This window comes from Neophocaena asiaeorientalis, unplaced genomic scaffold (genome assembly GCF_003031525.2).
Source record: "Neophocaena asiaeorientalis asiaeorientalis breed wild unplaced genomic scaffold, Neophocaena_asiaeorientalis_V1.1 scaffold364, whole genome shotgun sequence".
Taxonomy (NCBI): Eukaryota; Metazoa; Chordata; class Mammalia; order Artiodactyla; family Phocoenidae; genus Neophocaena; species Neophocaena asiaeorientalis.
This window is the reverse complement of record NW_020172457.1, coordinates 954,492-969,874: the sequence shown is the minus strand read 5'-3', so window position 1 is coordinate 969,874 and position 15,383 is coordinate 954,492. Positions and strand designations below refer to the sequence as shown.

Sequence of the window (15,383 nt, the reverse complement as noted above, 5' to 3'; positions counted from 1 at the left end):
TCTGAGGTAAGGCCTCTGTGGGAGTAGCTCCCTATGTACCTGTATCACAGCAGAGGAGAGCTCTGTCAGTCTTGAAGGTGCTTGGAATACTGTACAAATAGGAGCCATGTCAGTAAAAATGTGCACACAATGCATTAAAGTTTTCTTTCTTTTTTTTTTTTTTTTTTGCTGTACGCGGGCCTCTCACTGTTGTGGCCTCTCCCGTTGTGGAGCACAGGCTCTGGACGCGCAGGCTCAGCGGCCATGGCGCACGGGCCTAGCCGCTCCGCGGCATGTGGGATCTTCCCAGACCAGGCCACGAACCCGTGTCCCCTGCATCGGCAGGCAGACTCTCAACCACTGCGCCACCAGGGAAGCCCTAAAGTTTTCTTTAAAAGAACATATATAGAGGAAGCTGTACTTAATCGCCACAACACTAAGAGTAAGACATGAGCACACACACGACTGAGAAATACTTAAATTAGAATAATGAATGTATGTCTCTCCCGTTAAAATTTTTTTCACTCTCTCCAAATTATCATATATTTTAAAATTTCAAATATCAGTATTCAATACCCTTTGTTGCCACTGTCAGAGCAATGAATAATGAAATGAGTCTGGACTGCTCTGGCTGTTCCTGTGGTTAAAATATATCAAGAGCTGACCCTATAGAAATAATTGAAATAAAACTGTCACTAGACTGTTATCCTTGATAATAGGATCTATACTTTATTCAGCCTTGTATCCCTCAAGATCTAGCTCAAGTCACTACAAAGAATAGGCACTCAAATATTAATGCTTCGTTGAAATAAGAGGAGAGTATACAAAAGCACCACCTGTAAAAACAAAATGCAACAGCAGAATGAAAAGGAAAGTATTATTAATCAGAAAATATTTTCTAATGGAATCTTTAAGAAATTAAAAAGAGGCACTTGACATTCATCATAAGATCAAAATCATTCAACCCAGGTCTATATCCTACACACTGGCACTAAGAACTGCTGCCCTGAAATGTTTTTTTAAAAGTTAAGGATATAAAAGCATATAAAGTTTCCCTTGTGTATGACAGATCAATCAGGAAGGAATTTATCAAAAACTAATTTGAAGTTTTTAGAATTTCTCATTCTTTACCGTCATTTGGTTTCATCAATTTACTTGCTAAGTGAAGCAGTACTTTCTTTCACATGTTGTGTAACTTTTTCTGTGTTTTAGTATAATTAATTCTGACTGATTTTAAGACTTCACTTTTTAAAACCATAATATATATATTAAGTAAGCAAAACAGCGAAGCTTACTTGTTTAGGCTCACAAAGTCTTGGAATTACAGTTAGTTAAATGATAATCTTTAGCTAGTATATGTGAAAATATCTAAGTTGAAGCCTAATTACCCAAGAAAGCATTTTTCCCATTATGGTGTGTATGTGGAAAGTGGGGGTGGGGGCAGAAGGGGAAGCAGGCAGAAAGACAGTCCTGGGCTCTAGCAAGTCTGGTAAACTACCTGACAGTTTTATGGCAATGGCCAGGAATGAGAAAGGATAGAGAAAGCTACCACAGGAAAAAAGCCTTGTTTAACAAGTATATCTCTCAAAACAGTAAGTAAATGGGAGCTAACCACCTCATGTTTTTGTAAGAAGATCTGAGTGATGAAGGGCTTGCACTGAAGGCTGGAGAAAACTATGCGCTAGTAAGCCCTATTACAGGGAGCCCAAGTTTGTTCACAAAGCCAAGGAGCCTCAGCACCACAGGAGACATTAAGTGGATGTCTTGGCCTCTCACAGCAAAAATGAAACCATAATCAACACATACTAAAAGACTTCATATTCAACACATGCTAAAAGGCTAACAAATCTACAATATTTTATTTGTATTTTCTAAATTTCTCATAACGCTGTCTTAAAGTCACTTCTAGATAGAAGTTAGAGATTATCATTTATGCAGAATTTTACAAAAATAATTAAAATGGCTAGATAATTAGTTGTTTCTACACCCTCAGCTAACCAAATTGAAGGATATCTAAGAATAGATTTTAGTTTACCCACTATACCTCAGGACAAACCCATTTAACTTGTGTATTATATCTAATAGAAAGTTATTAGACTTTACATAGAGAGGGAACCCTGAAAACTCCAACTCTAACATGATATTAAGTATCACTCCTAGTAAGGTATTTCATTATTATTATTATTTTAAATCTCTAGGCTTCCTTTTTTGGTATTCATGCTACTCTTTTAATATTTTTTTTAAATTAAGGCGTATGTTTTATATCACAATTTTTTTTTTAAATCTCAAGAGGAGATCTGACTTTCCCCTTTTTTCCCAGATGCTTAATTTAGGCAGAACATAGTCATGTTTTCTGAACCAGCTTTTGTCTAATGCTTAGAACTGAATTCAGTTTATTTTCTTTCATTATCAGCTTTAGAACTATTTCAAGAAATTGTCTATTATCCAAAAACATCACTTCAACATTATATCCTAATAAAGTACACCACTATTCTCTGTGATTAACTAAAATTACCTATGACAACTTACGTGGCCTAATTTTAGAGGATCCCCAATCTCTTCTCTTCCACCTTAGTCTCATTCTGGTCAGGTACTTGTAATATAGTTTTATTATCACATTTCAGTTGTGAAACAATGAAATTTCCAAACAAATATCCCACAGAACTACCGTTTTTCCAATAAAAATGTTACACTACTATGGTTGCTTCTCACATACAATATTTACCCCATATTCAAGTTTCTGATAAATCAACTGTAAGTTGAAATTCTGTTTCTGAGGCAATTTCCCGGTATACTAGGCAGTGCATTAGAAAAGAGATTATATTGCATTTAGTCTATAATAATTATCTCTTAAGCGTCTCTATATAATTAACAACCATTCAAAAAGAAAGTGCAAATGTGCAAATCAGAGAGAACAAAGACAGTTTCTAAACATGTAATGCATAATATAGGATAAATCCATACAACTACAAACAATTGCTGACAACATTCTTCTGAGCATTAAATGACACCACCAATTTTGTTTTATATGTATTCTTTCTTCTCAAGTATTCAAAGAATGCAAGACATTATCTTCTTAATTTTCAAATTTTCATGAATATATTAGGATATTACCATTTTTTCACAAATCAGAAAACAAGGAACTACCATTATCTTTGAATATTTTCAATTAATAGAGCCAAAATAACAATTCTAGCTAATCTCATCTGGGATCTTAATTATAGTACTACAAGTTTATTTGTGTGAGTTAAAAAATAGTATCACTCATGAGAAACAATGCCAAAATTATTATGCTAATAAATTGTGTTAAAGGCCTAATGAAGAAATACTTTAGCAACTATGAGGTAACACACTAGTTGTAGGCATGAGGAACGTTTATATTGGCTCTTTTGGGTGTATACATTAAATGCAAAATCAGAAAGGAATCATGCAAAAATCCGGTTGCCCATGCAAGCACCCCAGAGTCTAATCCTCTCCTCTCAGTTCTGTTGTCAGGCCACAGTAGTGTGGAGACTTGTAGGCTGCTGTCCTTGTTGTAATGAATGGGAAGAGGCTGACAGTGGCATGGTCGAAACCTTCACCTCTTCTTCCCCTGTGGAAAAGTCAGTCATGGTCTAGTTATGGGTGACTAGATTTGTTAACAGTCCCTTTAAAAATGACTTCAATATTTGGAATACTGATACATATATAAAATACATGCGTAATGGCTGGAATGCGGGTGTGAAACAAGACATGAATTTTAAAATATAAACTTATCAAGTACCTAGAAAATAGTTATACTCCAATCACACCCTTAAATTTAACACTGTCAGATTTAAGAACAAATATAATAGATTTAGAATTATAAATATACAAAAAGAAAAAAAAAAAGAGACCAGGAAAGCCATTCTTTTCCAAGCCAATTGGACCCCTTATATATTTAGACACTCCTAATAGTAAGCAGTATTTTGTGAAAAAATTAAAACTAAATTCACAGAAGTGAAAATGTGATTTTTTAAAAGGGAAAAATGACAAATCCATGTTTTAAAAGCAGTAATTATGTTTAGAAAAAAGAAATAAAAAGTAAATATTAATTTGGCAAATTACCATACAGCATCTGAAAATTCAATGTGCACTTTTGAAGTAATCAGCAAATAGTAAAATGCTAACAATACAATGATCCAATTGACTGAAAGTGAGATGACTACTTCTAGGTCAGAGAACTGTACATGAAATGAGATCAGTTCTCCCAATTATAATTGATAATGACTACAAGTGACTTGTTTCACACGTGACTCAAAATTCAATCAAGTCACTGTTAAAACAGTTAATTCAGAAACTAAGAATTTTTTTTAATGCCCTCTCTTAAGTAAAATTCAAATGAACAAAAACACGAACAAAAAGCTAATCCTAAACAGTTTCAAATATTTTTCTAGGTATATTCCGAAACAACAATGTTTACAGACTTAGACTATTATTTGTCTTCCAGATAATTTTTAGCATTATGGAATAAAAACATCTTGGCAGGGAGTCCTTTGAAAAACAAATCTGCAAAGTTACACTTGGAAAGACAGCTTAACTGATAACATGAAGACAAAGACTTTCAGTCTTTAGAACAGGTTATTTCATAGTGTTTCAGTAAATTGGCAAAGATTCTATAAATCCCAAATACATAGGAAGGAGGCTGTGTAAAGGAAATTTTAGACTAGAGTTCTTGGTGAGAACGTGATACTTAGAAGAACTAAGCAAGAGATTAATTTTCATCAAGTCAATGAAATTCATTCTATTTTGTAACTACAGGTCATATTCCTGAGATGGGCCAATTGTCTCATGAATAGATACTGTTGATAAAAAGGGACCTCCCAACTGTGTGAGAGCAAAAATTACTTACTATGGGAAGAAAGCCATGTTAAAGTAAATGCCAGTAAGTTTCATTTATGAAAGAGAACATCAATGTTGTAATGAAAAACCATTTTAGTTACTAAATCTGAGATCTGGGTTCTTATCCTAATTCTACTACTAATTGAATGTGTGACTTTTAACAAATTATTTAACCTTTCCAGAACACAGCTTTGTCATTCCTAAAATGAAGGAGTTGAACAAGGTAGGTCAATTTTTAGGACTAGAAAAGTCACTTTTTAAAACAAAAGCACGTGGTTCCAATAATAAAAAAGGTCTGAATGGACTTCACTATTACTGCCCACTGATCCAAGTTTCCCCTCAAGAATATTTATTCCAAAAATCCTTCTAAATTTAGCAAACTGAATATGCAGCCAAGAAAATGCTGCTAAAAAGATTTCACTTAATTAAGGAAATAACTAATTTTAAACACAAAAATGATTTCAATTTGGCAGAGGAAATGGAAACCATGTTTCTGTCAAACCTCTGGCAACTGTCCTTCCCATGACAGGTTTCAGTGTATCAAATTTTAATAATTAACTGAAACAAACCAAAACTTAAAATTTAAATACAAATATATAATAAATATAGACATAGTTTCTGTATGATACACAGAAGACTGACACCTCTGAGTATTTACTCCTAAAGGTCAGGAACCTCATTTTGCTCTACATATCTAAAGAATAAATATACATGCCTTTTCTAGTATTGAATACTGTCTAAGTATATCTTAAAGTGGCAGGCCTCACTAAAACAGTATGTACTCTCCACTATGAAGCACTTGACAGCTACCTGTGTAAGATACCATGATATTCACTGCAGAATACAGAGTTAGGCCTTTTTCAATAGTTCAACTCAAGTACAACTGAGTTACAGCTAGGGGTGGGAGGCAGATATTGCCTACCTATTAAATTGCTTCAAATAATTCACAGTTAAGATGTACACAGTTTTTCATAATTTTACTTTGTCATTTCTAATTGTTACTGAAAATCCTCAATCATCTGGCTACAATTATAAAACTATTCTGTTTTGAGGCTCAGCACATTCAGCTTTCTGAGGTATCTGCCAAATATTTATAAGCCATGGAAGGATTCTATAACTCTTGATAACAATTTAAAATATTTTGGTACATTAAAACTAAAATTTCTCTAGTCGTGAGAGCCTTAAAAGTAATCTAACAATAAGCTTAATCATAAGTCACCATTTAAATACCAAGCTAGTATGCATAGTCAAAAACTGAAAATCTGAAATAACAAACTCTCCCCACCTCCCACAAAATACAACAATGATTCAGAACCTATAGTCGGTGACTTCATTCTTAGAATTTCTGGGAAAAAAATGTATTTTATGCTCTATGGTTGAGTATATGCTAAAAGAAAAGCCCAGCAAGATAGGACCATAATTTAATGCCACATTTTTTTCATAAAGCACCTACTTTAGATGAAGATTTCAAATGACTAACATGAAGACAACTACACTCAAAAATCAGTGATTACTCATCACCCCTGTGGCATCTCCAGAATATATACTGGCTTGAAACATCTGGTTTAAAACTGCTCATTTTGTACTAATGGATAATATGATAACTATGAAATCAGAAGAACAGATAATTTTTGAAGATGGTCATGTAATAAGTCAAATAAAAGTACACAATGAAGACAGCTAAGAACTAGTCCCACAAAGGCATCCTCCTTCCTATCAGATCAAGTCCATACTGTTTTGCCTCACCATCAGAGCTCTCCGTCCTCTCATCCATTCTATGTATAAAATATATGAAGGACCGCCTGGTATAGAAGGCAGTTCTAATGCTTCTTAATGTAATGACATACTAAATCCTGCCTCTATGCCTTCATTCAGGAGTTTCCATCAACATAAAAGGTTTTTTCCTTTCCCTCCTGCTAACCCAAATCCAGGATACAGATCAATTCCTATTTCTTCAATGAAGCCTCCCCAACAATTTATAGGCTCCATTGATGTGTTTTGGATTCCAGTATCATATGGTTACCACTTTCATACACAGTCTTATTTTATCTCGTCAACTATACTGTACAGTACCTGGAAATAGTAGCCATATTTTATACTTGTTCTGTATTATCCACATGGCCCAGTTCATTGTTGGGCAAACAGATACCCAAATATTTATAGTATTGGTTTAATATTTTATTGTTAAATGTTTAGAATATTTAGGGGAACTTAAGTTTAACTTTTAGTGTTATAATGTTATGAGATACACTACTAGTAATTTAAATGCCACATTTCTAAATGGTTGAAACAAAGCAAAACAAAACACAATTACGTTCTAATATGCTGTCTACAATGGATGAAAAAAAGAGTACCAGGAACTGAACACTTAGCGTTTCACAAGTGAATATCATGTAGAAGAGGACTGAAAAATGTCACTCTCGATTACCTACTAACTACCATAACAGATGAACAAATAACATGAGTCCCACCAATGTGCAAACCACTACATTAGGTGCTATCATGCTTATATGTAAATTAACTTCACTGTATCAACAGCCACAAACCATACTCTCTTAACCCAACTACTTGTCTTGAAAATGAAATGTTGTTGGTCACAAAGAGAATAGAGCCAAAGAATTTTGATGGATCTCTGTAAACTTATCTATCAACCTTGCTAAAAACAAGAGAACGAACGCTTTGCTGGTAACAGCACATTATTACAATAATGCTGTGCCATGTCATATCACAAAGGCCATGAAGAGGGATAAAAATAAATTTTATAAGTTATGTAACAGAGTGAAGGACTATTCTATTCTACTTGAGAGAATCAGGAGAGAACAAACTCTTTAACCAGTCATATCTAAAGCCCAAATTAAATTTTAAAAAACTATTAATAAGAAAGATTCCTTTAGATATAGAGGTCACTTGATCTAATAAATATCATATGGGACCTTAAAAGCCAAAAGTTCTGAAACCTTCAAGGGTAGCAGTACAAAACCAGAAGTATTCTGGCATCACTTACAGGAACCTAATATTTACCCCAGAAATAAAAACATGACAGACCAAAAGGAAAAATATCTCTCCTTGAACAATTTCTTTTTCACAGAAAGTATACTTATACACATATGTCTGTGAAACACTAATAATGAGAGTTCTCAAATATTAAGTCCTTTATTAACATATAGCACAGTTTTGATGTGTGTGTGTGTGTGTGTGTGTGTGTTTGTACGTGTCTATCAGTCAAAATAAGTAAGTTGTCAAAAGGAGTTAAGAGAGTGGCTTTATCCCTCATGCTCTCACTAATTACCATCTCTAAAAAATTTTTTTGAACCAGTTTACTTTTAGAATGTATAATCAGAATTTTTACCATGGTGTTGGACTTTATGGCACCATAATTTCAGAGCCCTTCTTTCTTCTTTGTCTTTTTGCATTTATATGCCATAAGAAAGTCTGGTAACTATTCTATTAAGTAAAATGCTTCCAAGCAATAACTAGGTATAATACTCCACCATCCTTATAAAGCTCACTATTACAAGGCATCCATCCAATTAAAATTTTTTTAGATTATGATAGTTTTTCCCATTGAAATTTCCAAGACTGATGATAAATACTTTCTGTTATTCAAAAGTTCCCTCCCTACCCACCCAACAACCTGAAGGCATGAGTTATTCACAAATTCTCAAAGGCTATAAATGAACCTACCTGCTATAGGGATCCCTCCCAGACCTGTGTTGTGCTGTGGCGGGAGATTCAAGTCCAAGAAATTACTATTTGAGGTGGGATTTGCTGTGTGGTTCAAGTGCATGATGCTATTGCGTGGAAAGGCCATCCAAGGATAGCGGGCTGCCTGGCCTGGAAAACTGAATGAATTATAAACCGCTCGGTGCTGCTGAAATTGAGGGAACCTCTGTGGCAAGACTGAAAAGGTACTATTGAGACTCGAGTTGGCATTTGCAGGTGCAGCAGGATGCAGGAATCCAGAGCCCGGACCTTTGGCGGTTGTAGTGTGTGAAGAGGAGTTCTGAAGAGATGTGGGCGAAAGGGAAGGTTGGTCTTGGACTGACAGTTCCTTTTCAATCAGGTCTGCTAAGGCTTTTCGAGTGACATCAAAGGGATCAAAACCCAAGTCATCCTCTGGTTGTTTAGAAGAACCAAAGCCAAATGCTGCTTGCCAGTCTGTAGAAGACGATACTGGGATTGTTTCTGGTGGGAAAAAGAATGAGTGATGAATTTAAAATATATAGCTCACTTCCACACTAGTCAACATCATACTATAACACAAAGGCAAATATATGCAAAATCTACATAATTTCTTAGAACATTACGATTGTAAAATTACAAAAGGCCTCAGATATTTCTAGCAATGATTTCATCCATAAGTTACTAACTTCAAAAACTGAACGATATAGACTGATTTTGCTGATCAAAGAAAACAAAGTACTACTTGAAACCCAAATTATACTCTCAACTATTCATCATCAAAGCCCAAAGTAAGTCATTTAAATGAAATAAAGTAATAAATATAATAGAATTCAATTAGTAAAGTTTATTTTTGAAATGTATTTATCAAAGATGAAGTATAAGTTTGAATATATGCTTTACATACTCCTACTATAACTTAATGAAAAAAGTATCCATTTAATCTGTATATTTTTAAATTGTCTTAAAAATTTGTCTTGATTTTGTGTTATCCTTCACATTAATGAGAACTTACAATGAATGAAATTGGAAATGTCTCAAAATGTAACTTTAAAAATTAACTAACATACTTCTTTGTCAGCTGGGGAAACATTTAAAAAAATATAACTACACAAACATAAATCTAATTAAAAATTGTAAGCCCTTAATACTTCCTAGAGGAATAAGCATTCGATTATTGGAAAAATGATCTAACCCTTGATTTTTGGAGAAGTTTGTCTGTTAACATGGTAAGTTCTAGGTCACAGAACTACTTACCTAACCATCCAATTCCTTGCCATTTAAAAGTTTACATTTTTATGAAAAAGGGAGTGGACAAAAAAGGGATAAAAACACATCCAGCAAAGGTCTCATTTTAGTCTGAGTATAATTACTAACACACATAGTATTGTTATATACCTGATGTGAAGAGGCTCTGTGGTTCTGGTGCTGTAGGCCAGTCACTGGATGCCTGTGGGGAACTGGGGAAAGGAGGAAGCCCACTTGGGATAGGGTTGGGATGGCGAAAATTGTCTGAGAATAATGACTGTGACTCAGTTACTGCCCCTTCAAAAGGAGACCGTGCACTGTGATTGGATGAACTGATGGGGATGACTGGATTGGATTTTGATAAACCAGGTGGTGGTGAAGGTGTATCACTGTTAGATATCTAAATAAAATGGAAAAAGAAAAGAATAATCAATATAAGTTTATACAATGTAATAAGCCATAGTTTAAAAGGCTTGCAATGAAAGGTATTAGAATAGTGATTTTCAAAAACTGGGGTACTTAAAGACTTTTTTATGAGAGCATAAATTTTCAAAAAACTCCATCAACTTACATATGTACTCTTTTATAAAACTGACCCTCCTGAAAAGACACAGCCAGTATCCTCTCCTTTTACAACCTAATTTCTCTTACTTTACAAAGACAATACTATTTCTCACTCTCTGGGATCTAACTATAGTATTTTGCCCAAGTGTGAAAACTTTCTGGGAGCCAAACAAAACTTTATTAGAAATATTAAGATTAGTGATGACACAGTGACTGACTCTAATGACTAGATTCTTTGGCAAACTAGATGATTCCCAATACTTCAGTTTTAAACAAAATGGAAAGAAGATCTAATCAAGCTATTTCCAAAAGCATCATTAAAAATAGTTTTTATAAGAAATCTTAATATGATTCTTAGGTATTTAATTCACAAGGAGTTCAAAAATTTGAGTGATACTGATATAATAACTCTTTCTTCCACCTACTTATTTATATGAACAAGATGTCTCAGCACCTGTATTTAGAAAAATGAAAACATGGCTAGATTGCTGCTGAAACATCTCCTTGTACCAATAGGTAATATTCATCCATGCATACAAAAAAACTAATTTTAAAATGCCCTATCCACTTCATTAAGAGGTAAATTTCCAATACAATTTTAGTGTTTATGTTTAATGATTAATATTTTAATCAAAATCTATACTTATATATATATTGCTTTGATCAAATCAATACTACAAATAAATTCAGAAGAAAGAAGTTTGGTATTGTGTCAGCAAAATATTTTTATTTCCAATTCAAAATTTATATGTCTACTTTTATTTGAGAGAATGCCTATCAAGCATAAACTATATATATATATATTTTTTTTTTAATTTAATTTAATTTATTTTTGGCTGTGTTGTGTCTTCGTTGCTGTGCATGGACTTTCTCTAGTTGCGGTGAGCAGGGACTACTCTTCGTTGCAGTGCACGGGCTTCTCATTGCAGTGGCTTCTCTTGTTGCGGAGCACGGGCTCTAGGCACATGGGCTTCAGTAGTTGCAGCACGCGGGCTCAGTAGTTGTGGCTTGCAGACCCTAGAGCGCAGGCTCAGTAGTTGTGGCTCACGGGCTTAGTTGCTCCGTGGCATGTGGGATCTTCCTGGACCAGGGCTCGAACCCGTGTCCCCTGCATTGGCAGGTGATTCTTAACCAGAGCCACCAGGGAAGTCCCAAGCATAAACTATATTGCATTAAGAAAAAATTCTGTAATGCCAGTGAAAATTAAAAAATGAGTTCAAGTAATGATGTAAAATTTCTGATTGTTAAAGAATAGCTTGTGTAAATGGATGAGGGAGTAACAAAACATTCTGATACTTAAATCTCTCAGATACTTATTAAAACCCAATGTAGCATGTTTATTTAAAAATACCAAAATTTATAATAAGCTGGAAATTACATCCTTTGCAGCTATTTTTAACTAATTATGAAAAAAATTTCATGTTAACTTAAAATATACAAGGGGATATAAAGATTTTCAAATTCTTTCATGGAAACTGTGAACAACAAGTTTAGAAAAACAATGTATTTTAGATCTCTAAGTTTCTCACACTGTGGGGAACTGGCTGTTCTTTACGGAAGAGATTAGAAACTACACTTTTTTTTTTTTTTAAACCAAAGTAAGAGGTGTACAGAAACTTAAGTAGTGAAAAGCTAGCAACTAGACAAGATGATACAAGGCATGCTCTAAAGATCAGGACCTCATTCTGTATCATAGTGGATGCAACTTTGAACTTAACTATTTGGTTCATCATTTCAAAGCCAAAAGTCATTTGAGGGAAGGGGTAAAACTTGGGGTCAAGTTCACCGAGAGAAATAGAAAATTAAAGTTAGTTTGGGATTAGCAGATGCAAACTATTATCTATAGGATGGATAAACAACAAAGTCCTACTGTATAGCACAGGGAACTATATTCAGTATCCTGTGATAAACCACAGTAGAAAATAATATGAAAAAGAATGTATGTATTTATAACTGAGTCACTGTACTGTACAGCAGAAATTAACACAACATTGTAAATCAACTATACTTCAATAAAATTTTAAAAAAAAGAAAAGAAAATTAAAGTTGACAGCAAGGGACAAGGGGAGCATGGGGCAGAGAAACAACTCAAAATCAAGAATGCAGAAGGCATGTTAGTCTGGGACCATTTCACGTAGGGTCAGAAAGACCAAGAATATCAGGGACTCCAAGGACACTAATGTATTGGCACACAGTACAATAACATATGGTCATAATGATAATTCTGAGTCATCAAGAAAGGGTTAAATTATGCTCTATTCTGTGGAGAAAAAGAGGGCTAATACATTTAACAAAGATGTCCACTAAAAGTGTTTTTAAATTGTTTCAATATTTAAAGTATTTTTCACTATCTAGAAAATTCACTCGCATAGAATGTCTTGTTTCAGCAGATGGCAGATAAATGAAGGAATACAGTATCAAAATCTTACCTGCTGGGAATTATCACCATTCCCTATGCTGAGAGAATCGGAAGGTTTGTCAATGGGGCTGTAAATTGGAAAAAATAAAATCAAATCAGAGTACATTTACTCCCCACAACCAAAGCCAGAAAAATAGACATTTTATCATCTTAACATTTATTGAAGCACTCTGATGTAAGACATTAGGTTAGATGCTGGGGACACAAAGAAGTATAAGATAAAATCTCTATCCTTGAGCAATTTACAGTCTAATTAGATTCTCAGAAAACAACGGGTGAAACAATAGCTTATGAAAAAAAAAGTACTGCTTAAAATGGATACTAATCCATTATTTAGTTTTGTGCCCATGATAAACACATTCCCCATTAAAATTCTTGAAATAATACTCACCTATTTTTCTAGGTGCTGAATGGAGGGCGTAAAAGTTACTGAAATGCTATCTACATTTCTTAAAGGCAATACCTTTCTTTAATACTTCAATATCCTAATCATAACCCTAGAGAAGGCATATGTAAGTGTACACACACACACACACACACGAGACTAACAGAAAGAAACTTTTGTGCAAACTATTGCCTCAAACTAAAACAGTAAAACTTGACTTCCACAAGAGAAAATGCAGTATCACAGTAAAGTAACACAGATTTGCTAACTTCAAGTCCATTTTAACTCATCTGACTTAAAAACAAAAATCTTTATAAACATAATAACACTGACCTAGCAAGTCATTTCTACAACTAACTTTAACCCAGCACATGAACAAAAGATAAGTATTAGTACCCATACACTAATACTTATTTCTGATACAATATTATAGCAAAAAAATTTAAGATTCCAAATTTCTCAAAATTATTTTATTGCCTGGAAACATATACAAAGTCACCTTACAAATAGACAACTTACTGGTACCATATTTAATTGTTCTAGAAAAATTTAACAAGAACCCAACCTGAATACCAAGTGTATCTTCTGCAGAAACACTGCCAGATGCTATTGAATCTGATTGGTAAGTCTGAAATTTACTTGAAGAGCATATTTACTTCTTATTATTCACAGTATATCAATAAATCAATTCATAATATTGTCAAGTGGGTAATATAAATAATTTTAAGATACAGCACTGAGCCCACTTAATTTAGAGGCAGTTGGGGAAACAAAACAGGTACACACCAACAAATATCAGCCAGTGTCAACTATTAAATGAACTGTTTAAACATTAAATGCCATAAATCTTTAGAAGAAAGATAAGCCACCCCAAGTGGGGCAATTAGGAAAAGTCTCCTAGGGAAGTTCAAATTTAACTAGGTCCTTAAAAAGATTTGCACATTGGGAGGAGGAAGGGAAAGGGGGGAAAACGGCATTAAAGGTAGGAAGAGCAAGTGTTTCAAGAATCAAAAGGTCATAGAAAAGGTTGAGAGAAAGGTAAGTAGTTTAGCTAACATATAGGATGATTTTAACAATGGGAGGTAAGGATAGAAAGGTAAGACACCAGAGGCCAATGGAAATTTTTTTGAGCACAGAAATGTTATGTAATAAATAAAGCAGTGTTTTAGAAAGATTAATTTGGTGATACCATGAAGAACAGGCTGGAATATAATTCAGATAATCTGAGATAAACTTGCAATATTTTTAAAAAATTTACTGTGGTAAAATACACTTAATATAAAATTTACCATCTTAACCATTTTTAAGTGTACACTTCAGTGGTATTAAATACACACACCTTGTTGTACAACTATCACCAACATCCACCCGCATAACTCTTAATCTTATGAAAATGAAATTTTATACCCACTAAACAACAACTCCCCATCTTCCCCTCCTTCCAGCATCTACCATATACTTTCTATTTAGATGACTTTGACTATTCTAAATGCCTTGTATATAAGTGGAATCAGAGTATTTGTCTTTTTTGTGACTAGCTTATTCCATAAATAATGTTCTCGAAGTTCATCCATGTTGTAACATACTGCAGAATTTCCTTCCTTCTTAAAACTGAATATTACATTGTATATATGTACCACATTTTGCTTGTCCATCCATTCATCTGTCCATGAGCACTGAGATTGCTTCTACATTTAAGCTACTGTGAGTAATGGGGCTATGATGTAAGGGTACAAATATCACTTTAATATACTGCTTTCAATTCTTTTACATGTATATAAAGAAGTGGAATTGGTGGATCATATGGTAATTTTACTTTTAATTTTCTGAGGAACTGCCATACTGTCTTCCACTACAGCTGTACCATTATACATTCTCACCAACAGTGCACAAGGACTCCAATATCCCCACATTCTTTCTAACACTTGTTTTCTGCTTTTTTGATAGTGGCTATGCTAACGGGTGGGAGGAGAATGGGTATGAGGAGATGTCTCATTGTAGTTTTGAGCTGCACATCCCTAATGATTGGTGATGTTGTGCATCTTTTCATATGCTTATTGGCCATTTACATATCTTCTTTGGAGAAATGTCTATTCAAGTCCTTTGCCCATTTCTGAACTGGGTTATTTGATTTTTTTGTTGTTGAGTTTTAGGCGCTCTCTACATATCCTGGTTAATAATCATTATCAGACATATAATTTGCAAATATTTTTTCCCATTCTGTAGCTTGTGGATAGTGTCTTTCGA

The 15,383-nt window shown here is 34.0% G+C and overlaps 1 protein-coding gene across 7 annotated transcripts in view; it reads right to left on the bottom strand.

The window, feature by feature from the left end:
• The window catches only part of CNOT4 (CCR4-NOT transcription complex subunit 4), a 140,920-nt gene that overhangs the window by 23,130 nt on the left and 102,407 nt on the right, over positions 1-15,383 (bottom strand). For 5 of the 7 annotated variants that reach the window (XM_024737933.1, XM_024737934.1, XM_024737931.1 and 2 more), the window contains exons 8-10: positions 12,762-12,819; positions 9,919-10,168; positions 8,524-9,024 (exon numbers count right to left, since the gene is read on the bottom strand). In XM_024737933.1, the coding sequence (XP_024593701.1) occupies positions 8,524-9,024; positions 9,919-10,168; positions 12,762-12,819 (809 nt within the window). Of the gene's footprint in view, positions 1-395; positions 3,572-8,523; positions 9,025-9,918; positions 10,169-12,761; positions 12,820-15,383 lie in introns of those variants that run through there. The other 2 variants (XM_024737935.1, XM_024737937.1) reach the window with 1 other exon arrangement.